The sequence below is a fragment of the Clytia hemisphaerica genome, unplaced genomic scaffold, assembly GCF_902728285.1.
Source record: "Clytia hemisphaerica strain Z4C2 unplaced genomic scaffold, Clytia hemisphaerica genome assembly, whole genome shotgun sequence".
Taxonomy (NCBI): domain Eukaryota; kingdom Metazoa; phylum Cnidaria; class Hydrozoa; order Leptothecata; family Clytiidae; genus Clytia; species Clytia hemisphaerica.
Window position 1 is genome coordinate 26,475 of NW_027104278.1, and position 24,367 is coordinate 50,841.

Below are 24,367 nucleotides of genomic sequence, written 5' to 3' on the forward strand. Positions count from 1 at the left end.
AAACAAAAATTGAAAATGAGAGTTTACTCAATATTTGAAAAGGAAAACCCGATCCTCAAATCGCATGACTGGCTACAGGTAAATTTAAATTCTTATTCTTATTCCAAGAATTGAAATTAAAGTTGGGTCATTACAGTAAAATTTCACGAAAAAGACTTAACCTAACATGTAATATATTCTTATCCACAGCTTGTGAAACAAAATATAATTCAAGAAGCTATCGAGGGTTTCTTATCTCCAAGACAAGCAAATACATTGTCAAAGTTGCTTAATGCCCTTAACAGTTTAATGGCTGAAACAGTTGACGTTAGGAGAGTAGATGATATCCAAAATGAGGTTACCGAGGCTTTGGCTTACATGGAGCGAGATTTTCCGTTATCGTTACTGGTACGTAAAAAATTTTCCATTAACATTAAGAATATCTTTAAGAGACTAACAGTCATTTAAGGAAATTACAACGAAAGTATGTATTTTTAGCCCATCAAACTGCGTCCATGTTGTTAATCTTTTTGGAAAAACTAATGCCAATTTCTAAAGCACCCCTGCCTGCCATACATCCATTCCACCAATAGAATTTCTATTGTTCTCAGGTTAAAAAATATAGTGAGATGGTCTCAAATGCAATTTTTTTCTATTAAATTTTACCTTTGATTTATTTAAATTTTTCAATTATTGTAGGTTGTTTCATTTCATTTGCTACTCCATATCGCTGAAGGATTGATAGATGGCCCAATCCATACAAAGTGGATGTTCTATTTTGAAAGGTTTAATTCGTACATTAAACGAAGGGTGATGAGCAGGTCAAACCCAGAAGCTTGCGTGATGAAGACCTACAGAGTAAGTACTTTTTTGGATAAAACATTGGATAAAACATTAGAAAAATTTCTTCAATTTCTATTACTTCCATAATTTAATGCCCTTAGCAAAGAGGGCGTACGGGTTGGTCGGTATTAGGTCTATTTTTGATCGGTATTCGGTATTTCTATGAAAAAGCGGTGTATTCGGTATCTCTGCACTCCCGTACTCCCCCACTAGAAACCCCCTCAGAGTAAAGTTACCATATTTATTTTTAATCTTTATTTAGATCAACGATTGGGTATCTTACCTCAAAACCACTGGCCATTTGCAAATTTTGTTTGATGAAAATGATGAATTGTAGAACTTTTTTGCTTTATTTATGTAATAAAAGTTAATAAAAGTTATAATAATAAAAGTTATTGAAATTTGAAATAAATTCTCGTACTGAAATGCCGCATGCACTCAAAAAGCTACAAAATAAAGCAACCTGTTTAGCAAAAATTCTCACTGCAAAAGCTTTTTGACCGAAAAAAAATAAAAATGTCTCTCAAAAGCAAAGCATGAGGAATCATTTTATCATCTTCATTTATAATGCTTGAATTTTCCTTATTTTCCTTAATAAAATAAATACTAAGGCAATACTTCCTTCACTTCGCTTTCAGTTACGCTTCTTCATTACTGTTCGATCTAAAAATAAATAAAAAAGATTATCTTATTTCAGTTCAACCTTCAACCTCCTCCCGTGACGTTTTGGTTTCGTCAATAAAAAAGTCGGAATCAGGGGCCTAGCCTGGGGTACGAGGTTGTTATCAGTATTGAGATTATTTAACTAAAGAAATTGGTCATTTTAATTTTCAACAATTGAGTCATTTTGCCCTACCCTATCCTGCTCAGTGGCTAATTATTTGGATATTCCAGGATATTTGGAAAGGTGCCGCCTAAGTTAGAATTAGTTACACAATTCAGTTTTCATTCAACCAAATAGACAAAAAATTACCGAATAATTTTAGTGTTTGATTTGCTCCCTTGTGTTTGCTCCAAACTTAAGTCGAGCAACCACGCTGCTGCAGTGAAATGCAGCAATAGATAACATTCTTGAATATATAGCTTTTTGTCGAAAATTCCTACCAGTTAATTGACCACATAAAAATCAACGCACGTCACCTAAAAATGAACGCCCCTCCTAAAATACAACAAGATTCGCACAAATGCGACTAAATATTTCCCCCTTACACTTGCAGATGGACTCATTGAGTTTCAATCTCCAACCTTTCTCAGGCAAGAAAAAGTGAAGCCTTAAAAATGCGCCGTACTTCAGTAACTTTCGAATTATTTATTATTTAATGCTTATAATTTTCAAGTTCAAGAAAGGAAAACAAAATTGGAGTTATGGAGCCAAAAAAGGGGAACATTCGATATATGGAGGTTTTTTTATATGAGTTTATTAGGAGATTTTCATGCTGCCAACGAATTTGTTCGAGTTAAGGAGACGTTCGAGTAATAGAGGTTCGAGTTATGGAGACTCTACTGTATTTAAAAAAGTAAGCTCATCTCCAGGATAAGATGATAAAAACTTCGGGCATTACGATACGCTTATAAAAAAGTGTAGGCTAAAAAAATAGAAAAAAGGGCTCGGTACTGAAAGGGTTAACAGCATACACTCTTTTTTTATAAGAACAATCAGGCTTAGACTGAAACAATAGGTCTATTATTCTAGACAATAGAAAAAATAAGAACAAGCTTAGGCTTAACTCAAATTTCATGGAAAGAGCGTAACGAGGGTTCATAACAAGAAAATGTCAAAGTGAGGAACGTTGCATATTATTGTAGTCATGTGTTTTAAAAATTACACTGAATGTAAACCTCAGATTAAGCACAAAATGTATATTAATATTTATATATATGTATATAATGTATATTAAAAAATGTATAACAAAAGAACAGTAAAGCTAAGTTTGTTAAAAATCAATGAAACCAGCACAAATGGGATAGGCCAAATCAGCAGTTTTTATTGGAATCATAAAGGCAAAGGTCAAACAATTGCATTGTGACCGTTTTGTTATTTTTTTGGCAATGACTTCTTTAAGAAGAGATGCTTTATTCTATCGACCTCTTTGTCAAGAATATATGTCAACCTGAAATATCGGACAATAGTTTTTCTATCGACTTCTTTTATTTGTCGAGAATGTAAATGAATCTGCTCAAGCAGACAAGGTTTATATTTTTGCCGTGTACGAAATATCGGACAATAGTTTTTCTATCGACTTCTTTGTCGAGAGTGTAAATAATCAATCTGCTCAACAAGCAGTCAAGGTCTGTTTTATCGACCTCTTTGTCGAGAATGTAAATCAATCTGCTCAAGCAGACAAGGTTTATATTTTTGCCGCGTACCTCTTTAGTGATCAAGCACTGTTGTTTACTCACACTGTTGGTGATCAATGCTTCCTTAATCACCAGCACACTGTATGGCACTTTTAGGAGAAAAAAAAAAAAAAAGAAAAAGAATATTGCATCCAAAAATTTCAAAAATCCTTAGGAAAAAGATCCCTGAAAGTCACTTTTAAAGCTGTCTGACCGAGTTGACAACCAAAACAGTCCAGAACATGCACCACATGGTGAGTTAAATTTCCTCAATAAAAATCGCACATTGATTAATCCTGACTAAAGGTTTTACACTATAGACAAGAGTTCCGCCTCACTGCACAAATCGATCGGGAGAGGCGTGGGCGTTATTAAAGGGGCAATCCGCCACCACATAACACGGTTTGTTATTATTTTTCTAAAACTCGATTACTTTTAGGGTGCATAGGGGAATTTCCAGTTGAGCGGAGTGATCGAGATAAAAATATCACGTGACTTTTGACAGGACAAAAAATCAAAACAAACTGGTGGAAGGCACAAAAAATTATCTTCCTTTCTCAGAAAAAAGCTATCATTTTGTTTCAGCTGAAGGTAACCTGATAACAGCTGTTCATAATTTTCTTACGTGCACGGTAAACCTCTGAAGGCATTTGAAAATTATACATCTGAGGAAAATAGTCCTCCCGCGGCGCGGAAAATTTCACAACAAGAATCTTGTTGTGCGCCAGAAAGATAAAAACTGATACGGCGCCCTATTCATAAACACAATCACGCAACTTTGTTGTCATCCCCAGTCCTTAGACGAACGCAGTCCTTACGATTTTGAGATTGCATTTTCGTCAGATCGTATTATGTTTTCACCCAGTGGGTTCGACTGACAATTCCTGCATTAAAAGCCAAGATGCAATATGTTTATTAAATACACGCTCACAGTATCTCTAGTCAGAGAAAACAATCACACATTCAAAAGTGTCTTTAGTCAGGAAAACAACCAAAACACGTACCAAAACAATCACACAAGTTTCAAAAGTTTAGAAAATCCACAAAACCTCTGACCTCATGAATGTAAGAACCAAGAATTAAAGACTTTGTTTTGAGGTCACACGGTAAACAAATCTCATATAACTTGTTCCAGAGACATTGGTCATTGTCCATATAAGAGTTTGTATTTCAAAGCAAAAGTATTTCTCGTACTGCCCATTTTTCTCATCAATTCTTCAACTTGAACCAGTTTCACATCTCAATAGAATGTTAATACCATTTTACCAATCATTTAATGTCCAAAGTTATGGGTGTAGCGTTTTCTTCGTGTCAAGCAAATGTCTCTGAAATCTTTAAGTTGGTTGGTTTGGTATTCGGAAGAGGTAATCCATGGATATCTTTGTAATCAATGATGAAAAACTCTTGAAATTACTGATGATTACAGTTGAAGTGTTAGCCTCACATTTCATGTAATTATTGGTCGCCAATTAGATGAAAATTGTATGTTTTTTGTTCGTCAGAAAAGAGTTTAAAAAGCCAAGAGTGAATTTTCGTCCATCTTCTATTTTGATCTGAATTATTCGTGTCTTGATTACTCAAAAACATGCGCGTAACATCAAGGTAAATCCGTGCGATTTTGTCTGAATAACTAAGGCAAATGAAAACAAAAACAAACTTCGCAATGTGGTGGCGGATTGCCGCCCCTTTAAGGGCGCAAAAAGGGCGTAAGTAGCCAAGGATCGGAGAAATGCCTTTTTAACTAATATTTCCCCTTATAGCGGGGAAATATTCAATAAACGCCCGGGGCGAATGTGAAAGACCAATTCATTGAGTTTAAAGCCCGAAGGGCTAGAGTAGAAGACAAAAAGAAAAAGTGAAGCCACTTAATTTCCTATCCAGAACGCCCCCAGAACACGCTGCGCTCATGACAACAGATTGGATCTAATGGTTTCTTTGTTTTTGAGTACTATATTTTTCGAAATCTAGCGATAGATTTTACTTTCAGTCCGGCATTTGTGTGAAAACCACGCGCGGACGTTCTGGATGGAAAATTAAGTGGCTTCATTTCCCATCGAAAAGACTCTACTCTAGCTCCTTCGGGGCTTTAAACTCAATGGACCAATTCATCAATTACGCAAAACGAAAAGGTTGGTACTTTGATTCGTAAATTCGAAGAAAAATTTGTATTCTAGGGTTTAGATTAATTAATAATTCAACTTGATTTTTAAAAAGAATCTAAAATTTCCAGCATTACTTTGTTTTTTCCTTTACACTTTGCATTGATATATTTTAAATTTTATCAGGGTTACGATATGGAATTTAAATATTGTGAAACATTGTAAACAAATCTATATCAAGGTTTTATTTTAATTGTATTAACACCACTACATTATATCAAATTTGGAAGTATTTCAAGCAACAAATCACTGTTAAAATAAAATGAAGAGGTGGAAATCTAAACCAAAAACATCAAGCTTCCCATAATTGAATTATCAGATTATATAGTTGTCGGGCGTGTAATTTAATAGTTTTTGACTTCAAATTAATAAGCTTTTTCTTCCACAATAATACCCGAGATTAAATAAATAGTACCTTTCCATAACTGAATTATACAGTTAAATTTACACTCATAATTTATTAGCTTTTGAATCCTAAATTAAAAAGCTTTTCATCTCTCAAAATATATTACAATATAATGCAAGATTAATAATGGAATTAAACTGAAAATAATCATCTTTCAATGATTAAGTTATATAGTTATCAGACATGTAATTTAATAGTTTTTGAATCCTAAATTAAAAAGCTTTTCATCTCTCAAAATATATTACAATATAATGCAAGATTAATAATGGAATTAAACTGAAAATAATCATCTTTCAATGATTAAATTATATAGTTATCAGACACGTAATTTAATAGTTTTTGAATCTTAAATAATCATCTTTCCACTATTAAATTATATAGTTATCAGACACGTAATTTAATAGTTTTTGAATCCTAAATTAAAAAGCTTTTCAACTCTCAAAATATATTACAATATAAAGCAAAATTAATAATGAAATTAAACTGAAAATAATCATCTTTCCATTATTAAATTATATAGTTATCAGACACGTAATTTAATAGTTTTTGAATCCTAAATTAAAAAGCTTTTCATCTCTCAAAATATATTTACAATATAAGGCAAAATTAATAATGAAATTAAACTGAAAATATTCATCTTTCAATGATTAAATTATATAGTTATCAGACACGTAATTTAATAGTTTTTGAATCCTAAATTAAAAAGCTTTTCATCTCTCAAAATATATTACAATATAAGGCAACATTAATAATGAAATTAAACTGAAAATATTCATCTTTCAATGATTAAATTATATAGTTATCAGACACGTAATTTAATTGTTTTTTAATCCTAAATTAAGAAGCTTTTCATTTTTCAAAATTGCATCTGATTTTAATAGTGAAAAATCTCGATTTTAATATTGACATATTTCTACTTTTCTTTTTTTCACAAAGTTAAATTTTCTCCAATTTTTTTAACATCAAGATTATATAAGGTTTAAAAAAATTAATAACGTTTTTCGTTTAGGTAAAAAATTAAATAGTTACCTATTTAATTTGTCTTTGAAATTAATTAGAAATTAAATAGATTTTAATTACTTAATTAAATTTAATTAGATTTTAATTATTTTTCAGGTTTGTAGTGATACGGTTTATTTACAAATTTTGTCACTACTTCATGTCCCTATAAAGAAAATTGCTATTTTTGGCAATATTTGCTGACTTAATGTCCCACTTTCTTGCCTTCTGACATGTTTTTGTATCAATGGAAGATCCCTTTTAATATCATTTTCAATATTTTCAAGTACCTTAAGGAAAGAATTTGATACCGTGCTCAACTGCTCTAACTTGGGACGATTGGTCAAAACATGAAGTAAAAATTAGATTAAGATGTCAGATTCTTAAAATTCTGGTTAAGGAAGTTAAAGTGATAAAATAAAATTTTGGACAAATAAAAACTTACATTATTTCTACTGATGAAGTTCATCAGCTTTAGGCGCAGTTGACAACTTCACTGGTATTCATACCAATCCATTGGATCCTTTGATCATTAAAGATTTGCAAGGTATGTTGGAACATCTGTAAATATTGGAAAAAAATTCCGCTAGTCAATTTTCTATTCGACCCTTGCTTGGAAACTCCACATGATTTGTCAAATTTTGAAAAAAGTATCGGAAATTCCACATTTTCCACCAAAAATTTGATTTTGTATAGACTATTTTGTATAGCATATTCAGGAATTTCAAAAAAACATTTTGCCTTGGAATTCTGCTGTCGTCCAGCCCCCCTGTAACAGACTTTAACTGGAGCCCAATGGTCATTCATAGTTATTAGTGACCACCAGAAGAAAAATGCAAAGACTGTAATACTAAAATAGAGTGAATTTCATTTCTTACGTAGAGTTATGCAAGAAGAAATATGGGGTCAAGAAAGGAGAGGTCACAAGGCAAATCAATTCAAAGTGTGGCACTGCACGTAGAAGTCGTAAGTCTTAGTGATGTTCTTCACTTATGTAAAGAAAATAGATCTTCTTTGGCTCAATTAATAAGCACAATGGAATCTTAATATAAATTTACCTTAGTAAGTTGTAAGTTTTCTGTAGATATCAGAAAGATTGCAAAGATACTTTCGGATTTTATGGCTTTTCCATTACCAAAAATTCATGAGAAATTGATCCGCCATATTGAATCGAAGGTTTTTCGGCAAAAGAATCATGTGGGGTTTGTTTGTTCTTTTAGAGTATAGCTAATAAAGACCGCCCGTGGGCGGTACGCAGGCGGGCGAAAGAAACAAAAAACGCCAAGGCAACAAAGTAACTAGGCTGCACGCAACCCCTCTGATAAGTTTTTTAAGGCAAGGACGCGGCTACATTTCTGATTTTTATTCAGTGTTTTGATTTTATATATTTAGTTGGATTGTGTGCGCAGAGAGGACCAAAAGGCAAAAAGAAAAATGGAAAACATCAAGAGGAGCCAAGTGACAACGACGATGCGCCGTAGAGGGGCGTAGAAACCTTAGCCGATAATTTTTTACCAGCCAATTTTTTTCAAGTATGACGTAATCTTTTTTCCCAGCAAAAAGGATTGAAACCAAAAAGTGCGATGCCAGCGCGGGATGCTCTTATATCGGATGGCCAATAGTCACCTTCATTTTTTTATTTTATTTTTTTATCCACGGATCGCTGATAGTCACTTTTCCGGGGGTTAGGTAGGGTCAGGGTTGCTAGTAACGGCTTGTCACTGTGCCGGGTGCATACTCGGCGCCTTGGGCCCCGCAGGGTTGCTAGTAACGGCTCGAATTTCAGTCAGGTTTAAAAAAGGGGTACTGTTACCCATATTATAATAATATTACCCCCGTCTTTTGCCAGTTCGATATAATATGTTATGAATTGCGTGGTTTGCTGTGCGGTGATGGCTCAACTGATAGAGCGCTGGCTTCCGAATTCGAAGGTCTTTCTTTGGTGGTGGTTCGAATCCCACTCGGTGCGAAAATGAGACTGGTCGAAATTGATGGACAAATGATTGACAGGTATGAAAACTCAGTCAGAAATGAGAAACTAAGTCTCAGAAACTCAGACAGTCAGAAAAGAGAAAAATAGGATAAGAGATAGGAAAGAAAACAAGGTGACGATTGGCCATCCGATATAACATCTACCCGCGCGCAAATGGAGGCTGGCTTTTTTTAGTCCAGCCATAATTTTTGGCAGGGTAAGCGGCTTACAGTATTCAAATTTAAATTCCAGTTTTGTTATCATTAGCCATCACTGCCATTTCCAATGGTGAATGACAGAAAGAAAGATAAAGGTATAAGGTAGTTTTGCGTATATTTTTGGTCATTCCCATTTATTTAGAAATATTCTTGCAGTCTTATTTATTAAAAAATATACTTGTATATATATAATTCCAGTTTTTAGCAGCTTGTAGGCTTAGTCTGTTTATAGAATGTAGTATGTAGTATGTTTATAGGATGGTAATATCAATATTCAGGGATAACTTCTCTGTCAATCTTAATATCCATTATATATTTTTATTCCCTTGCTTTCTTTCTAATGTTTAAATGTGCATAATAGTTAATAGGAAGTAGGAGGCCTGACAGCTACTGCTTAATTTGGGCCATTCCAGAATTTGTCTGTAACAGGGGGCAGATGACACAGGATTTCCGAGAGTAAAAGTTTCTAATTTCGAAGGTGAGAGAAGAACATGTATGAATTTCCGAGGCAATTGAATTAAAAAAGGCAAAAAAGAGTGGAATTTCCGATGCATTTTGCAAAAGTACATGAATTTTCATCGAAATTTTCGACTACCACAAGGCTAGAAAAATTTTCTGGGATGGACCATGGTAAAGCCGCAAAAAGTGTAAAGAAAAACATGATTTGTCGTGTGTACTGATGTGTACTAATGTTTACAGCTTGTTTACTGGCTCAGCGTAAGCAATGAAATGTACTGCAATGTGTACTACAAGTGTACTGTAAGTGTACTGAAATGGGTCAGTACACAGTTGACTGTCTCATTTACGTACTGTATTGTTTACTCATTTCAGTACACTGTGTACTAGATTTTTTGAAGTACACAGCAAGTAAACAAGTACACAGTTGACTGTCTCATTTACGTACTGTATTGTTTACTCATTTCAGTACACTGTGTACTAGATTTTTTGAAGTACACAGCAAGTAAACAAGTACACAGTTTACTGTCTCATTTACGTACTGTATTGTTTACTCATTTCAGTACACTGTGTACTAGATTTTTTGAAGTACACAGGAGTACGTAAGTAGTACACAATTGAGACAAAAAAATTTACTGATTGTGTACTTAGAAGTTTACTGCTGATTTTTCCTTAAGGGTTTGCTTTTGTATTTGTCCCCATTTTGTATGTATTTTGATGAACTTACGGAAGTGTGTTTATCAAAAAAGTTTTTTGCAATTCATTGTTTCTCCACTATTACTTTTCTTCTATCTTCATTTGGATTAGGTTTTTCTTTCACATACCACTATTTAAATTCCCTTTAACTTTTTGCTAAATTACCCTCTGTTTCGGAATGATTAAAAAATAAAAAATAAAAAATACCAAAAAAATCGTAAATACACACAATTAACAAAAATATTCTTAACTTTTTTCGTTTTTATCAGTTTGAGTTATTTATATATCAATACTTTTCTTCTTCTAAAATGACAGATATTATATATAGTCTTTGACATTTCCTACTTCACATTTCCTACTTTTCTTTGCCCTGTGCAGTTCTCCCGTCGCGGCACGCCGAACCGGGTTCTCGGCCAACTTACGATTCTATTCTTTTCAGTTTTTGTGTGATTTTTTCTATTTTTATGTAAGATTGTGTTTGTTGTAGTGTCTGTTTGTTGTCTGTTATTTATTTGGAAGCTGCTGGTCAGTTCCTTTTTCTACTATGTTTTCCGAAGGCGACTGAGTGTGGGCCCTTAAACACGTGGAAAGTCACTATGCCAGTCACAAGTCTGGGACTTCGGGTTTTGTTTTGTTTATTTTTTTTTTTTTTTTTTAATTTATTTGATGTGTTTGCTTTTGTATTTTGATGAACTTACGGAAGTGTGTTTATCAAAAAAGTTTTTTGCAATTCATTGTTTCTCCACTATTACTTTTCTTCTATCTTTATTTGGATTAGGTTTTTCTTTCACATACCACTATTTAAAAAATTCCCTTTAACTTTTTGCTAAATTACCCTCTGTTTCGGAATGATTAAAAAATAAAAAATACCAAAAAAATCGTAAATACACACAATTAACAAAAATATTCTTAACTTTTTTCGTTTTTATCAGTTTGAGTTATTTATATATCAATACTTTTCTTTTTCTAAAATGACAGATATTACATATCTTCACTATATATATATATATATAGTCTAGAAGTATAAAACCTTCAACTACTCAAAATGGAAACAATAAAGACAAAAACCCACAAAACAAAAAGACAATACAAATACAACAAAAATCTAGAATGAACATTCACAGAAAATCAATCAGGTTGGAGTGGAAAAGGAAAATATGATGACATAGAAATCCGTCAATGTAAAACTAGTGATCTAAAATGACTTTAAGGAAGAAAGTAACTCAATATGAGTTAAGATGGAAAGAAGTAACTCAATATGAGTCAAAAAATATTTCAAAAAAACACATTATCTGTTCCTCAGTTTTCGACCTACACAGGATTTCGGCCATTTGTGAAAATATCCTCCTATATGATGGAAATAGGGTTGTGTAGGTAGGCCAAGCAGTGTTAGCTAGACACCACCACAGATAAAAAGATGTAAAAAGATGTGTTTAGGGAAAGTATGTAACGCGCGCAAATATAAAATAAACTAAAACTTAAACTCCACGGAACCAGCCGAAGAAACTAAAATAACAATGAAAAAAGAAGTGTACTTTCTACTAGACAAAGTTGCCACACCTTTGCCACGTTTCTGCCACAACGTTGTAGAAAGCATACTAGATGGGAAGGAACTGGGATTGGATCGCCACTATCCAACCCTGTGGCTCTCACACACATTTTACAGTTCAAAGAAGAAGATGGAAAGAGTGGGAAAAGAATGAGAATTTAAAAAAGTCGGACTATAACCCGGTTCGAAGCCCCCGTACACCGTGACCGCTCACCGCAAGAGCTGGCGAACGAGTGAATCTTGAGAGAGTTGAAATCTTGAAAATTCTGAAAAATGACGAACTATACCCCGTCGAAGACTGTAATCTAACTTTGCGTTTTCAGCACCTTGACATCGCATTCTTTGTATAAAAACTTTGGCTTTAACTTTCAAGTCCTCGAAAAGTAACGTAGAACGAGCAATCCTGAGAAGTTCACCAACAAAAGAAGAATAAAAAATCGATTCTGGCAAGTTGCTATCTTTATGTGGCATTCGGACTATGGAAAAAGGAAATGCATCCCGTTTATCAAACAACTTATAAATAAATATCCCGTCTTTGATGGTAATATCCAGGTTTAAAAAAGAAGCATGATTACTAGAGTGCTCAATTTTGAGTTCAAGCTCATCTGGATAGATATCTCTATACACAGACTGAAACAAGTTACCGTCATTGATCGCACACAAATCATCAATGAATCTTTTAGTCGAATGAAAATGGCGAGCCTTAACCTTATTTTCCTCAATGACCCTGCTCATATACCTTTGTTCGTATTGGTAGAGGAAAAGATTAGCCCAAAATGGCGCCGGATCGATTCCCATGGGAATCCCGATCACTTGACACATAACAATATCACCTGCATTGAAGAAACAATTTTTTATCAGATGTTTCATAGCAGTTCATTATCTGTTCCTCAGTTTTCGACCTACACAGGATTTCGGCCATTTGTGAAAATATCCTCCTATATGATGGAAATAGGGTTGTGTAGGTAGGCCAAGCAGTGTTAATTAGACACCACCACAGATAAAAGATAGTAAAAAGATGTGTTTATTGAAAGTATAAAACGCGCGCAATAATATAAAATAATCTAAAACGTAAAAACCACGGAACCAGCCGAAGAAACTAAAATTACAATGAGAAAAGAAGTATACTTTCTACTAGACAAAGTTGCCACACCTTTGACACGTTTCTGCCACAACGTTGAAGAAAGCATACTAGAAGAGAAGGAACTGGGATTGGATTGCCACTATCCAACCCTGTGGCTCTCACACACATTTTACAGTTCAAAGAATAAGATGGAAAGAGTGGGGAAAGAATGAGAATTTAAAAAATCGGACTATAACCCGGTTCGAAGCCCCGTACACCGTGACCGCTCACCGCAAGAGCTGGCGAACGAGTGAATCCTGAGAGAGTTGAAATCTTGAAAATTCTGAAAAATGACGAACTATAACCCGTCGAAGACTGCAATCTAACTTTGCGTTTTCAGCACCTTGACATCGCATTCTTTGAATAAAAACTTTGGCTTTAACTTTCAAGTCCTCGAAAAGTAACGTAGAACGAGCAATCCTGAGAAGTTCACCAACAAAAGAAGAATAAAAAATCGATTCTGGCAAGTTGCTATCTTTATGTGGCATTCGGACTATGGAAAAAGGAAATGCATCCCGTTTATCAAACAACTTATAAATAAATATCCCGTCTTTGATGGTAATATCCAGGTTTAAAAAAGAAGCATGATTACCAGAGTGCTCAATTTTGAGTTCAAGCTCATCTGGATAGATATCTCTATACACAGACTATATATATTATGATTTGAAGCTGTTATAACATTGCTTTTATAGCAGTTAACAATTGTGAAATACATTTCCAGTCACCCAAAACTAAAACAAAAAAGCAAGTGAAAATTGTATAACAAATTCAAAGACAATAACTTCTTAGACAAGGTTAGTGTACCAGGGAAATGAAATGTAATCCTCATTGGCAGTAGGTAGTTGATATATATATGTAAGTGATTCTATTGAAAATCAATAAATATCGATTTACAGCGGTATTTACTGAACATTACGATGTCAATCGAACAATAGCAATATATACATTAAAAAATTAAAATCATTTGAACGCAATTGAAAGATTGGAGTTCGATTGCCGAACACAATCCAACCAATTAAAACTTACAAAGAAAAAAATTCTGAACTAAATTATATTCCTATGGTTCGATTGACATTGCCATGTTAAGTCAATACCGCTGTAAATTCATTTAACACAATCTAACCAATTGAAATTTACAAAAAAATTCTGATCTAAATAAATTTCGATTGTTTTGATTGTTATTTTAGTTCAATTGGAACTCGATTACGTATGTTTGATATATATTGCAATTTAACAAAATTTATTTTTATTATTGCCGACCCAAAAAAATATCAGCGTTTTGATTGGTCGAGAGCATCGAGATATTTGCGATATTTCATATTTCTTTAGTCTGGAAATATGACCGCGTTGACTTTTGGGGGACTGGGTAAGCGGCGGGATAAAAATCAAAACAAAACAGCCGAAAAGAACTGACTTTCGGAGAAACTGACTTGGGAATCAAAGGGAAAACCGCAACAAAAATATGTTCAGATTAACTTTTACTTTGGAGTTCTTCCATAAAAGACACTAAAATCAAATCTGATGAACTAAGAAATTATAAAACTACTTGACACCACCCAAATATTTTCAACTTTTGGCAAATTTGTCCGTGTGGTAACCAAACAGTTTTTTATCAATGCATACAAAAATAACTTGAGATTCTTGAATGTTGGCCAATAAAATTTCTCATAACATAACAAGGGAAGTGTAATGTCTTGTATTAAACCAAATGACGAGTGATTTTTATAAAAGTTCTCTCCTAATTCTCGTTCTCGACAACAACGTACGTCCTTGACTTTTCAACTCAACAATCATTACATCTTCCTTCTGAAATTCGAAACATTTAGAGCTTGACAATAATCAAGAAAGTATCCGAATTGTTTTGCTGTTGAAAAAATGTTGTTCTTTAACCATTATTACAAGCATACATTTCCATCGTGGGACTCCTTTCCTCTGCTATTCTTTCCCATGGCCATATGCATATGTCATCGAAACAAAAAAATAGAAAAAGACTGAATGTTATCAATCTGATTAATCCAATGATGGAGGGTTTCTTCTCCATCGAAACAATACTGTACATCATTTGCATTTTGAATTATCAATCTAGAAACTTTCAAATACATCTCTGAAAAATCTGCAACTTTTCAAAACAAAACTTCTGGATCGAAAATGATCGAAAAGTTTTGTTTTTGTGTGAATATTTTCAGCGGGAAGTTATCGAATGTTTTTGTTCGAATCTAACGTTCGAATTAGATTTTCGAATAAAAACATTCGAAACTACACAGAATCAGAAGAAGGCGGAAGTAAGTTTTGAAACAAAAAGAGGACAATTTTTTTGAGTCGACAATAAATTAGTTATCACATGACTTCTCGTGCAATACTCGATATTTTACTCGTTCCGAGATTTTACCGATATTTTTCCTCGCCTAAAGGCTCGGAAAAATATTACGGAAAAATCTCGGAACTCGTAAAATATTTCTCGTATTGCACTCGAAATCATGCGATAACTAGTACATATTCGATTGCGTTCAATTAGTTTTGATTATTTTGACAATCGAAAAATTCAATTCTGGACTGAAATCATCACTTTTTTAATCAATCGATTATATATCTATCCAAGACTGTCTTTAAAAAATCAAACAGTTCGATTAATGAACCAAGCGACCTTATAATCAAACTTATCGAGCGACAAAAGTTTGATTAGTTAGATTAAGTTCGAAAAGAGAAGATGTTCGACAAATTCGACAATGAATTAGAAGGTTCGATTAATTGCGCCACGATATTGGAAAAATTTGTGAGGATTCGATTTCAGTTCAATTATACACCAAACTTAATCATACTTCAATCAGCAGGTGACAAAGTTCGATTAATTTCGACAAAGTTTGACTAAAAACCTGTTCGATTAGTTATATTAAGACAGTTTGGTCTATTGTTGCACTTACTCTTACACACAGAATGATGGTATGGTTTATTAGATTGATTTTACGTATCAATTACACATTGACAAGAAGCTATAACAGAAAACCCCTAGTAAGAAATGCAAATTAAATACCTCTTATCTGTATCTCTCTGGTCTATTTCCTGAAACACCATATACAGCAGTACTGATTTTACTTGTAGGACACTTTAGATTTGTACAAAAACAAACAAATTTAGCTTCACTTAGAGCTACAGTACTTAACTCTTCTCAAATTGAAGAGCCATGTAATGTTTAAAATTAATCCATCTATTCTAAGAAATAAAGAATTAGTACTAGTAATCGTATGGTTTGGAGTGCAATTAACGATTAATCACGAGTAACAAAGGAGAAAATAGTAATTTGCACGAGTCCGAAGGACGAGTGCAAATTACGTTATTTTCTCCTTTGTTACGAGTGATTAATCGTTAATTGCACGACAAAACATACGATTCCGAGGTAATCGTCAGTAAATACATTCGAAAACCTCCTTTTTTTCTTTTGTTTAAAAAGAAAACATTGCAGTGTAATTTTTCTTTGTTTTCAATTAAAAGAAGCTATTGTAACGTAAAATTTCTTTGTTCTTTTTTATATTGAAGAAAAAAAAAGTCTTTGTTTTTTATTATATAGTAAAAAAAAGTCTCTGACACAGGACTTGGGAGAGAAAAGAATAAGGGGACAAAAGTGACCCCCCGCCGAAGAGTGCAAAAAGTGGTAATAGTGCAATGAACGATTAATTGCACTCCTCTAAACCAATCAGATTCGAATAATTTTGCACGGCTGACGATTATACAACCAATCCATAGCATAGAAACAAAATCTTCCATCCCATCATTTGATAAACGTCCCTCCATTTCTATTGAAATTTCAAAACAAAGCTACCCATATTGATCTCAATCAAAGCAATATATATTAGTCCCGAGTTAGTTCCGAATTAATGTGGCAAACTTTTGCAACTCTGGGTAGTCAATGTCTGAATTTTTTCGAGATGCTTTTTCAGCTATCTCATGCGAAACTACCTATGCCATCCTCGCTTGTTTTAGGCTCGCTGCGGCGGCAATTACAATCTCAGGCAGGAAAGATTGCCTAATTTCAATTAGGACATATTAGGGTGACTTATTTAGGACATCTTAGGACATCATGTCCTTTTTAAGTAACGTAGGATGGCAAAAGTTATGACCAAAAGTTATTTTAACCATTTTTTCAAATGTCACACAATTTTTGATTGCAATCCTCCATCACCCCAGTCTCTTCTCTGTCACCCCTATTTTTGAAAGGTTGTTTTCTTTGTTGGTGAGCTTTTTATTTTAGGTGGAAAGATGAAAAGTCAAAGTTTAGCTCTTTAACTTTCAAAGTTGCTAATTAAAAAGGGGTGACTGATTTAGGACTATCTACGGTATCAAGGGGAATATCTCTGAAATGAGGGAAAAGAGCATTATCTCATCACCACCAATAAGTCAGGGAATATTGACAAGTTTTTGTCCTCACTTGTATCTTTAAAATCCAATAAAAGCTTTTCCACCTTAAAGCTTTTGTCTTTACTCTCTTTCATAAAGTTTTTAAATTGCTCTATATGTTTTTGCATCAGTTTGCATTACTTGAAATTTTCAATAGTGATATAAAAATATAATTTGAACAATTCTATCCAGCGCCATTTTCATATTTCTCCTTTCTAGGACCCTATCGGTACGCTGGAAGCTCCAGTGTTTTCCAGATGCAAGGTTTTTAGTGTGCAGTAAGTTTTCATAAGGTTAGCAGAGAGAGCGTGTTTAACTGTTGTTGCAAAAATACAGCACTTGAAAGAATAGCACCAGAATGTTCCAATGCTTCTGGTGCACAAATAAAGTCATCTTTTTGCACCAGCACTTTCCAGTGTACCTTTTCTTTCTTCTTAATAAAGAACTGAATTATGACATGAGACATGAAAGAAAAATGTCCGTACAAAAGACTTACCTTTAAGGGAACTTATTTTGGTGAGTACTAATTTTGGCAAATTTTGTCAAAATTAGTATTCGCCAAAATCAAAGTGATTGTTTGCCAAAATTGATATTTAGGCGAACACTTTTTTATTTTTTGGCTTGCGGATCGGCCGACGTTTCTTTTTGAGAAAATAAAATAAAAATAAAATGGAAATTTCGAAAACCTTTATTAATATTTTCTCCTCCGACATTTAAAAAAGAAGAACAATTTAAAAAACATTCTTTTAGACAGGAAAAGGGAGAAAGAGAAAGAAAGAGAGTTCAAAAATATAACACAACTGTGCCCTATTCTACCAATATAAAGACACTTTTAATTATAATCCCATTATTTCAAAGGAAATACCCTGTTGTTTTTAAAACTCAGGTGGAACAAAAATTATGCAATTATGACTTTTAGGATACCCTTCTAATGTCATAAAACTCTTTTGTACCTGCATTTTTTCTTTTAAGTGTCACTTTCATTTCGTTATTACAGTAAGAAGTAAGAAAAGAAGAACATAAAAGTTGTGCTGCATAGAATTTTTCAAACGCAACAGTATTTTTCTACCACTCTTAAACATTTGTACCTATTATGGACATGCTCCTATATTACGGACACCCCCTTCTAAAAAAATACATATTACAATTATTATATTACATATTATTATCCCCGTTTATTCAGCACCTGAGAGTAAGTATTATATAGAGTGTTTGCAATTTTTCATAGCAGGGTAAAATTATCATGTTGAAAAGAATAAGTGTGTTACTGAAATGTGAATAAAAATATTTCTATTATACCAACCGACATGCCCATTTAAAACTGACAACTCGGTGGCATTAAGGGCGGATTTTTCATTTTTCAAACATTTTCAACTAGAAATTATATATTTTCGTTAACTATGGTTTATTCTATTGATGAACATTTGTTTGCTCATTGCGTAAGAATATGTTCTGGAAAGTTGGTCACTAAACTCCTACAGGCAACAGTTTACTGGCAATTTACCTTGGAATCGTTTTCGCACGGCTAATATCAATTTTTTTTAGGAAACCTTCAATTCAAATTCAATGGAATTACATTAAAGAATGAAAGTTTGTGGAGGGGGGTTTTGTTTTACGTCAAGAAGTGAAAGATATATAGGATTTTATAACTTCAATTGATGAAAAAAGTGCTTTTAACCGGCATAATATGTAGAGTTGAAAATAAATTTAGACCCCCCCCCTTGACAAAACTATAACAACAAAGGTTAGCTTTGCACACAATGGCAATTTTGAAGCCATTTTTTTCAAAAATAGCCGCGCGGTTTGGAAAAAACTGAATTTTAACCAGATTTATGCAATATTTCCACAAATTGAATACCTAAAGAAAATTGTTCATATGTGATATTGGGCACGAAAAAATTGTAAATTCTATGTAGATTAAGAATATATCAATGAAAAAAAATATTTTAACAATAAATTTGATTTTTTTGAAGTTAAAAACTTCTCATCAAAATCTTTTTTGAAAGCCAGGTGACTGCCCTTAATGTCACCGAGAATCTGCCTGTAGAACAATAAATTAAATTTGTCGGTCCTTACCTAAGTAAAGATATTTGTCATCAAAGTTGGCTTTTTCCAGCTCTTTTTTGTGATTTTCGTCATTTTCCATAGTTTTTTGCAACTTTGACTGCAAATAACTCTATAGCTAAAATAGCTATACAACCTTAAAAGTTTTCTATATATTTTGAGAGCTTTTGATATAAATGATAAAAGACAAAAGTGATTTTGAAAATTTAAAAAAAGCTCCCCTTAGGGTTTTGTGGGAAAATTAAATAATGACCGAAAAAAGGGTGACCCCATGGTCAGATTTCAGGCGATTTTTTTTAGTGACAATGCATGTTTAAAGAAAGTCTAGAGAAAGTTTCAGCTTAATGTTATTTTTTTTCCAACAAACAGTCTGCTTTTATCTACCACGACCGCACTATACTTGCACTTATAGCACTTGCTATGGAATTCTGTTTAACTAAAAAAGACACAGTTTGGAATTCCGACCACATAATGTGACCTGTCTATTGGAATTTCACGCTAAATTAATAAATAGTATGATAAATCCACTCGTCATTTAGTACACTTACCTTATTCACCACCCTCTCTTCCTCCTAAAAACTGACATGGTATGAAGTTTGATGGAACCTCCATTGTCGGTGTAAAACAACCTGATTATGATTTTTAAAAAAAAATTCAAACTTTTTTATAGGTTTTGGCATTCCTAACCGCAAGAGGATACAAGGATGAAGTCTTGAAAAATATTCAAGACAGTAGGGTAAGCATTTTAGATTCTCTTTTATAGGGAAAAGGGAAATTTAAGATTTTGAACATTTTCTTTTAACTTGTTTTGAATTAATGCTGAAATCTCTTTGGTTCATACCTGGAGGTCCTATAAATTGTTTTTTTTGCACAGTATTAGCTGACTTTAAACCCCAGACAGTGAATGGGTTTTTCAAAAAAGATCTCATTCGGCATATTTTGGCCCAAATTGGCCCAAAATGGTTTTTTTTTGAATTTGCTAAAAATCCAGTCATATGAACTTTCTGATTTTTTGCATGAAACTAGAGGGTCATTTAGTCCAGGAAAAAAGGGCCAAAATCCCGCCTTTTACTGGACAAAAGGAACTATGGTTTTTTAGCTTCCTATGAACCTATAGATTATGTTTTTAGATGGTTCCCAGGCTGAATACGTGATAAAAGCCTGAAATTAGGTCGAAAAGGGAGTCTTTTGGTCAATCAAGGGTCCCCCCTTTACAAATGGATTTTTGAAAGTCTCCAAATGAACAATCTGTTAAGTCCATCAGATTCAGCTCGAAGTGCTGATGAAAAAAATGGGATCAGATGTTAGGTTTCGACCATCTGGTGCAGAGTCATGGTGCTTTAAAGAGGTGGAAATTGCCGTTTTTTGCCTTTTTCTGCTGAAGTCAGCATTTTTCTTTTACATTTTTAAGGAATTTCAACCCCTTCACTGGGTAGCCTTGAAAGAGTACTATTAGAAAATGGTATGGTTTGTTGCGTTTAGACTTATAGATCTCGAGATTTTCGAAATTTCATTTGAAGTTCTTGAAAAAGTGCAATTTTCTGCTGACTCAGCACTAATTTTTGCGTTTTCAATCATTGGAAAAAACTTGTTTGGGTCTTAATTGACGTTTTACTTTAAAAGAACTTTTTTACAAGCACATGATAATTTTCATAAGCAAATGATTTTAATGATCTCGTAATTTCAGGTAGGTCCAATCATGTTTTCAACTTGTTAAAATTTGAGCTCTCCTTTAAGTTCAATATTTTATTCACTTTTAGGTTACTGCTGAATCATTCAAGCTGTTATCAACATCTGAATGGGTGTCCATGGGCATTGGAATTGCTGATGTACGACTATTAATGGAAAAATTCAAAACAAAAACAACCAAAAACAAAGAACTACAAGAGAGACTAAAGAACATCAGAGAAAGTAGAACGGAGAGGAAAAAACAAAAAATAATAGTCGAATTCGGATGGCGGGATTTTAATCATTCTAAGAATAAATATTTAACTGTGAAACTATCCGATGGAGGAGGACTGAGGAAACATGAATTTGATAAGGAGGAAAAACTCATAGATGTTTTTCAAAAGTTAAAAGAGGCGTTTTCCCCTAACAGATATAATAAAAGAAATGGTTACCTAAGTTTGCACTTACAAAAACTGCTTGGCCCGGATACGAGCGAAATCACTGATCAAGAATCCAAAACTTTATCAATAAAAAAATGTATCGATCATTAAAACTTTATTTCTCGACAAAAAAATGGAAAAAAATTGATAACGATCTTTCCGATGAAGAATTCGAATTAAACCCAAAAACATCAACTCCTATCGTCAAAACAAGACAACAAATGAGAAAAGAAAGGGTTCCAATAGAACCCACACTACACCAAAGTAGTTTATTGGTTGTAGTACAGCACCCCCATTTAGGAAGAGTCCAACGGTTTTTCTTGACCAATGAAATTATGGAATCAGTATACAACTGGGCTGGCAGCTTAAATGAAGAACCTGAACTGTTTGAGCTCTTAACCGGACATCCTCAAAGAGTGGTGGACCCTATCGATAAAATTATTGTTGCACAAAGCAATATTTTACTAGTGCGAAAAACTGACAACTCTAATTTTACAATGGACATTGTTTTCAACCAATCTTTGGGAACTCAAAGACCTGGCCTCAACCCAAATTCGACAACTGCTAGCCTCAACCGACCTTCGGGAACTCAAAGACCTGGCCTTAACCCAAATTCGACAACTGCTGACCTCAACCAACCTTCGGGAACTCAAAGACCTGGCCTCAACCCAAATTCGACAACTACTGGCCTTAACCAACCTTCGGGAACTCAAAGACCTGGCCTCAACCCAAACCACCGTTGATCTTTCTTTGCCTGCAGACAGCGACGAAGCAAGGAACTTGGACGAAGTAAACACACACATTCCAAAGGCTCCAAAAACAAAATGTGAATTCTCAAAGATTTTAATTCAGTAAGTTTGTGAATACTTAAACATTTTTCATACGAATATCTTTCTCTATCCCTTGTTAAAAGAGACTAGTTTCGAAAAGTGTTCTGTTTTCAATGCAATTCGTTTTTACTCATTTTCAATGCATGACTTTTGCCTGTGATGTTAAAAGTTTACAAGTCTGTCCCAGGAACAGCTTTCCAATTGCGGATTGGTCCCCTGGGGGATCAACAATCTACCCCAGGGCCGTAGAAACATGTGAGAAATACCAAACGTCGAGATCATTTAAGCTGATTTTTGAAATTTCTTACCATAGGTACTGTCCAGAATTTTACCAGAGGACAATGATTCATTCAAAAACTCCTCGTAAACTCAGCTCAGCCAACACCCAGCTCAGCTCGTAGACCAGTCAATCCGCCTGTGCCGTCTCACGACCAAACTTGTGTTGCACCAAGTTGTGTTGTCTAGGATGGGTAATGTGGCATGGTAGTCTTGTTTAAGGCTTGATATTGATCTTACTGCTCGAAGCCGATGATTTGAGGAGCCTGTAGAAGCATGACCCCCCACACTGGCCACCATTGTGAGAAAGTGGGTCATTGGGTCAAAATGAAATGACTCCATGTGATGTTTGGTTCATCTTAAACCAGCATAATCCTCTTTGTCTTTAATCTTTATAATGTTTAATTTAATGTTTGGACGATCACTGCAAACAGAAACAATTTTCAGATGTTTCGAAAGTTCCACGCTATTCATGATGAGTTCCGTTAGGTCAGCATTGACAGTGGCACTAACGGCCAATACAGGAAGGTCTGGTTTGCATATCGATCTCAACTCTGAGATGCGAGAAAACGATTCACGAAACGCAGATTCTGTTTTGCCAAAACAATTTTTGGATGCTGCTCTCCTAAAAATTAAAATGAAATCAAATTATGACTTTTATTTTCATTCAAACAGTAAAAAGACTCACATAGTGATTCATGCAAGTTCCTGCTATCAGCTTAGCCTTAATAGTTATTAGAGATAACATCAGAGAAAAAAATGTCATAAATTCATCTAGCAGTGACATCATTGGGGCTTTAATTAAATACTAAAAATCTCTATTTTCCTTAATGAGAGATCTATTTATGTGACTAGTGTAGTCTGGTATAGGGTAGGTGGAACCAACATCATTAACATAAGAGGAACGACACAAATCAATTATGAAGGGTTACTAAAGAACACTCACCAGGTAACTTTATGAACCTCGTCGTCAACCAAGCAAACCAAATTTTTCCTAGCAAATGTTGACTTCAGAAATTTTTGGGCTGTGCTGTTTTGAAGCCAGTTTTCTGGAGTACCAAATATCATGTTATAGCTCTTCATTTTTTCTTCCTGAATCGTACAAGCCTTTAAGTTGAGTGGTGAATTATTGGCTTCATGAATTTGGTCCTTAATAAATGCCAACAGAGGTGAAACCACAATGACAAAGGGAGAAGGTGCAATATCAAGGTTTTTGGTAAGAACAGGTAGTATTTGAAAAATTAAACTTTTTCCAAATGACGTTCGTTCGTTCGTTCGTTCGTTCGTTCGTTCGTTCGTTCGTTCGTTCGTTCGTTCGTTCGTTCGTTCGTTCGTTCGTTCGTTCGTTCGTTCGTTCGTTCGTTTTTCGTTCGTTCGTTCGTTCGTTCGTTCGTTCGTTCGTTCGTTCGTTCGTTCGTTCGTTCGTTCGTCGTTCGTTCGTTCGTTCGTTCGTTCGTTCGTTCGTTCGTTCGTTCGTTCGTTCGTTCGTTCGTTCGTTCGTTCGTTCGTTCGTTCGTTCGTTCGTTCGTTCGTTCGTTCGTTCGTCGTTCGTTCGTTCGTTCGTTCGTTCGTTCGTTCGTTCGTTCGTTCGTTCGTTCGTTCGTTCGTTCGTTCGTTCGTTCGTTCGTTCGTTCGTTCGTTCGTTCGTTCGTTCGTTCGTTCGTTCGTTCGTTCGTTCGTTCGTTCGTTCGTTCGTTCGTTCGTTCGTTCGTTCGTTCGTTCGTTCGTTCGTTCGTTCGTTCGTTATTAGCTTTCCTCATGATTGGCTCGTTAGTTTTTTCTGATTTTTTGCACAAAGATGCATAACTATAAACCCTCGAATGTGACGGAGCCCGATTTTCAAAAAAAAATTTTTTGGCCAAATTTAGGCTAAAAAACGGCTAAAAAACGGGTATTTTGGACTTTATGAAAAATTAGGTCGTTAATTTTTTCTGATTTTTTGCATGAAAGTAGGGTACCA

General features: G+C 34.2%; 2 protein-coding genes across 2 annotated transcripts; one reads left to right on the forward strand and one right to left on the reverse strand.

The window, feature by feature from the left end:
* Positions 1-227: 227 nt before the first annotated feature.
* Positions 228-1,166, forward strand: LOC136816860 (uncharacterized). Its single transcript, XM_067073188.1, has 3 exons — positions 228-387; positions 679-837; positions 1,085-1,166. The coding sequence occupies exons 1-3, from the start codon at positions 289-291 to the stop codon at positions 1,157-1,159; spliced, it is 333 nt and encodes a 110-aa protein (XP_066929289.1). The 5' UTR covers positions 228-288; the 3' UTR covers positions 1,160-1,166.
* A 21,595-nt stretch (positions 1,167-22,761) lies between these two features.
* Positions 22,762-23,475, reverse strand: LOC136816861 (uncharacterized). The gene is made up of 2 exons (XM_067073189.1): positions 23,354-23,475; positions 22,762-23,032 (listed from the first exon to the last, which is right to left on the reverse strand). Exons 1-2 carry the CDS (start codon positions 23,473-23,475, stop codon positions 22,762-22,764), a joined length of 393 nt encoding a protein of 130 aa, XP_066929290.1.
* Between the last annotated feature and the right edge of the window lie 892 nt (positions 23,476-24,367).

Coding starts and splice junctions, on each gene's coding strand:
- LOC136816860 (XM_067073188.1), top strand. CDS start 289: ATGGCTGAAACAGTTGACGTTAGGAGAGTAGATGATATCCAAAATGAG. Junction 388..678: donor ATTTTCCGTTATCGTTACTG/GTACGTAAAAAA, acceptor CAATTATTGTAG/GTTGTTTCATTTCATTTGCT. Junction 838..1,084: donor GCGTGATGAAGACCTACAGA/GTAAGTACTTTT, acceptor ATCTTTATTTAG/ATCAACGATTGGGTATCTTA.
- LOC136816861 (XM_067073189.1), bottom strand. CDS start 23,475: ATGATATTTGGTACTCCAGAAAACTGGCTTCAAAACAGCACAGCCCAA. Junction 23,033..23,353: donor GAGGTTCATAAAGTTACCTG/GTGAGTGTTCTT, acceptor TTTAATTTTTAG/GAGAGCAGCATCCAAAAATT.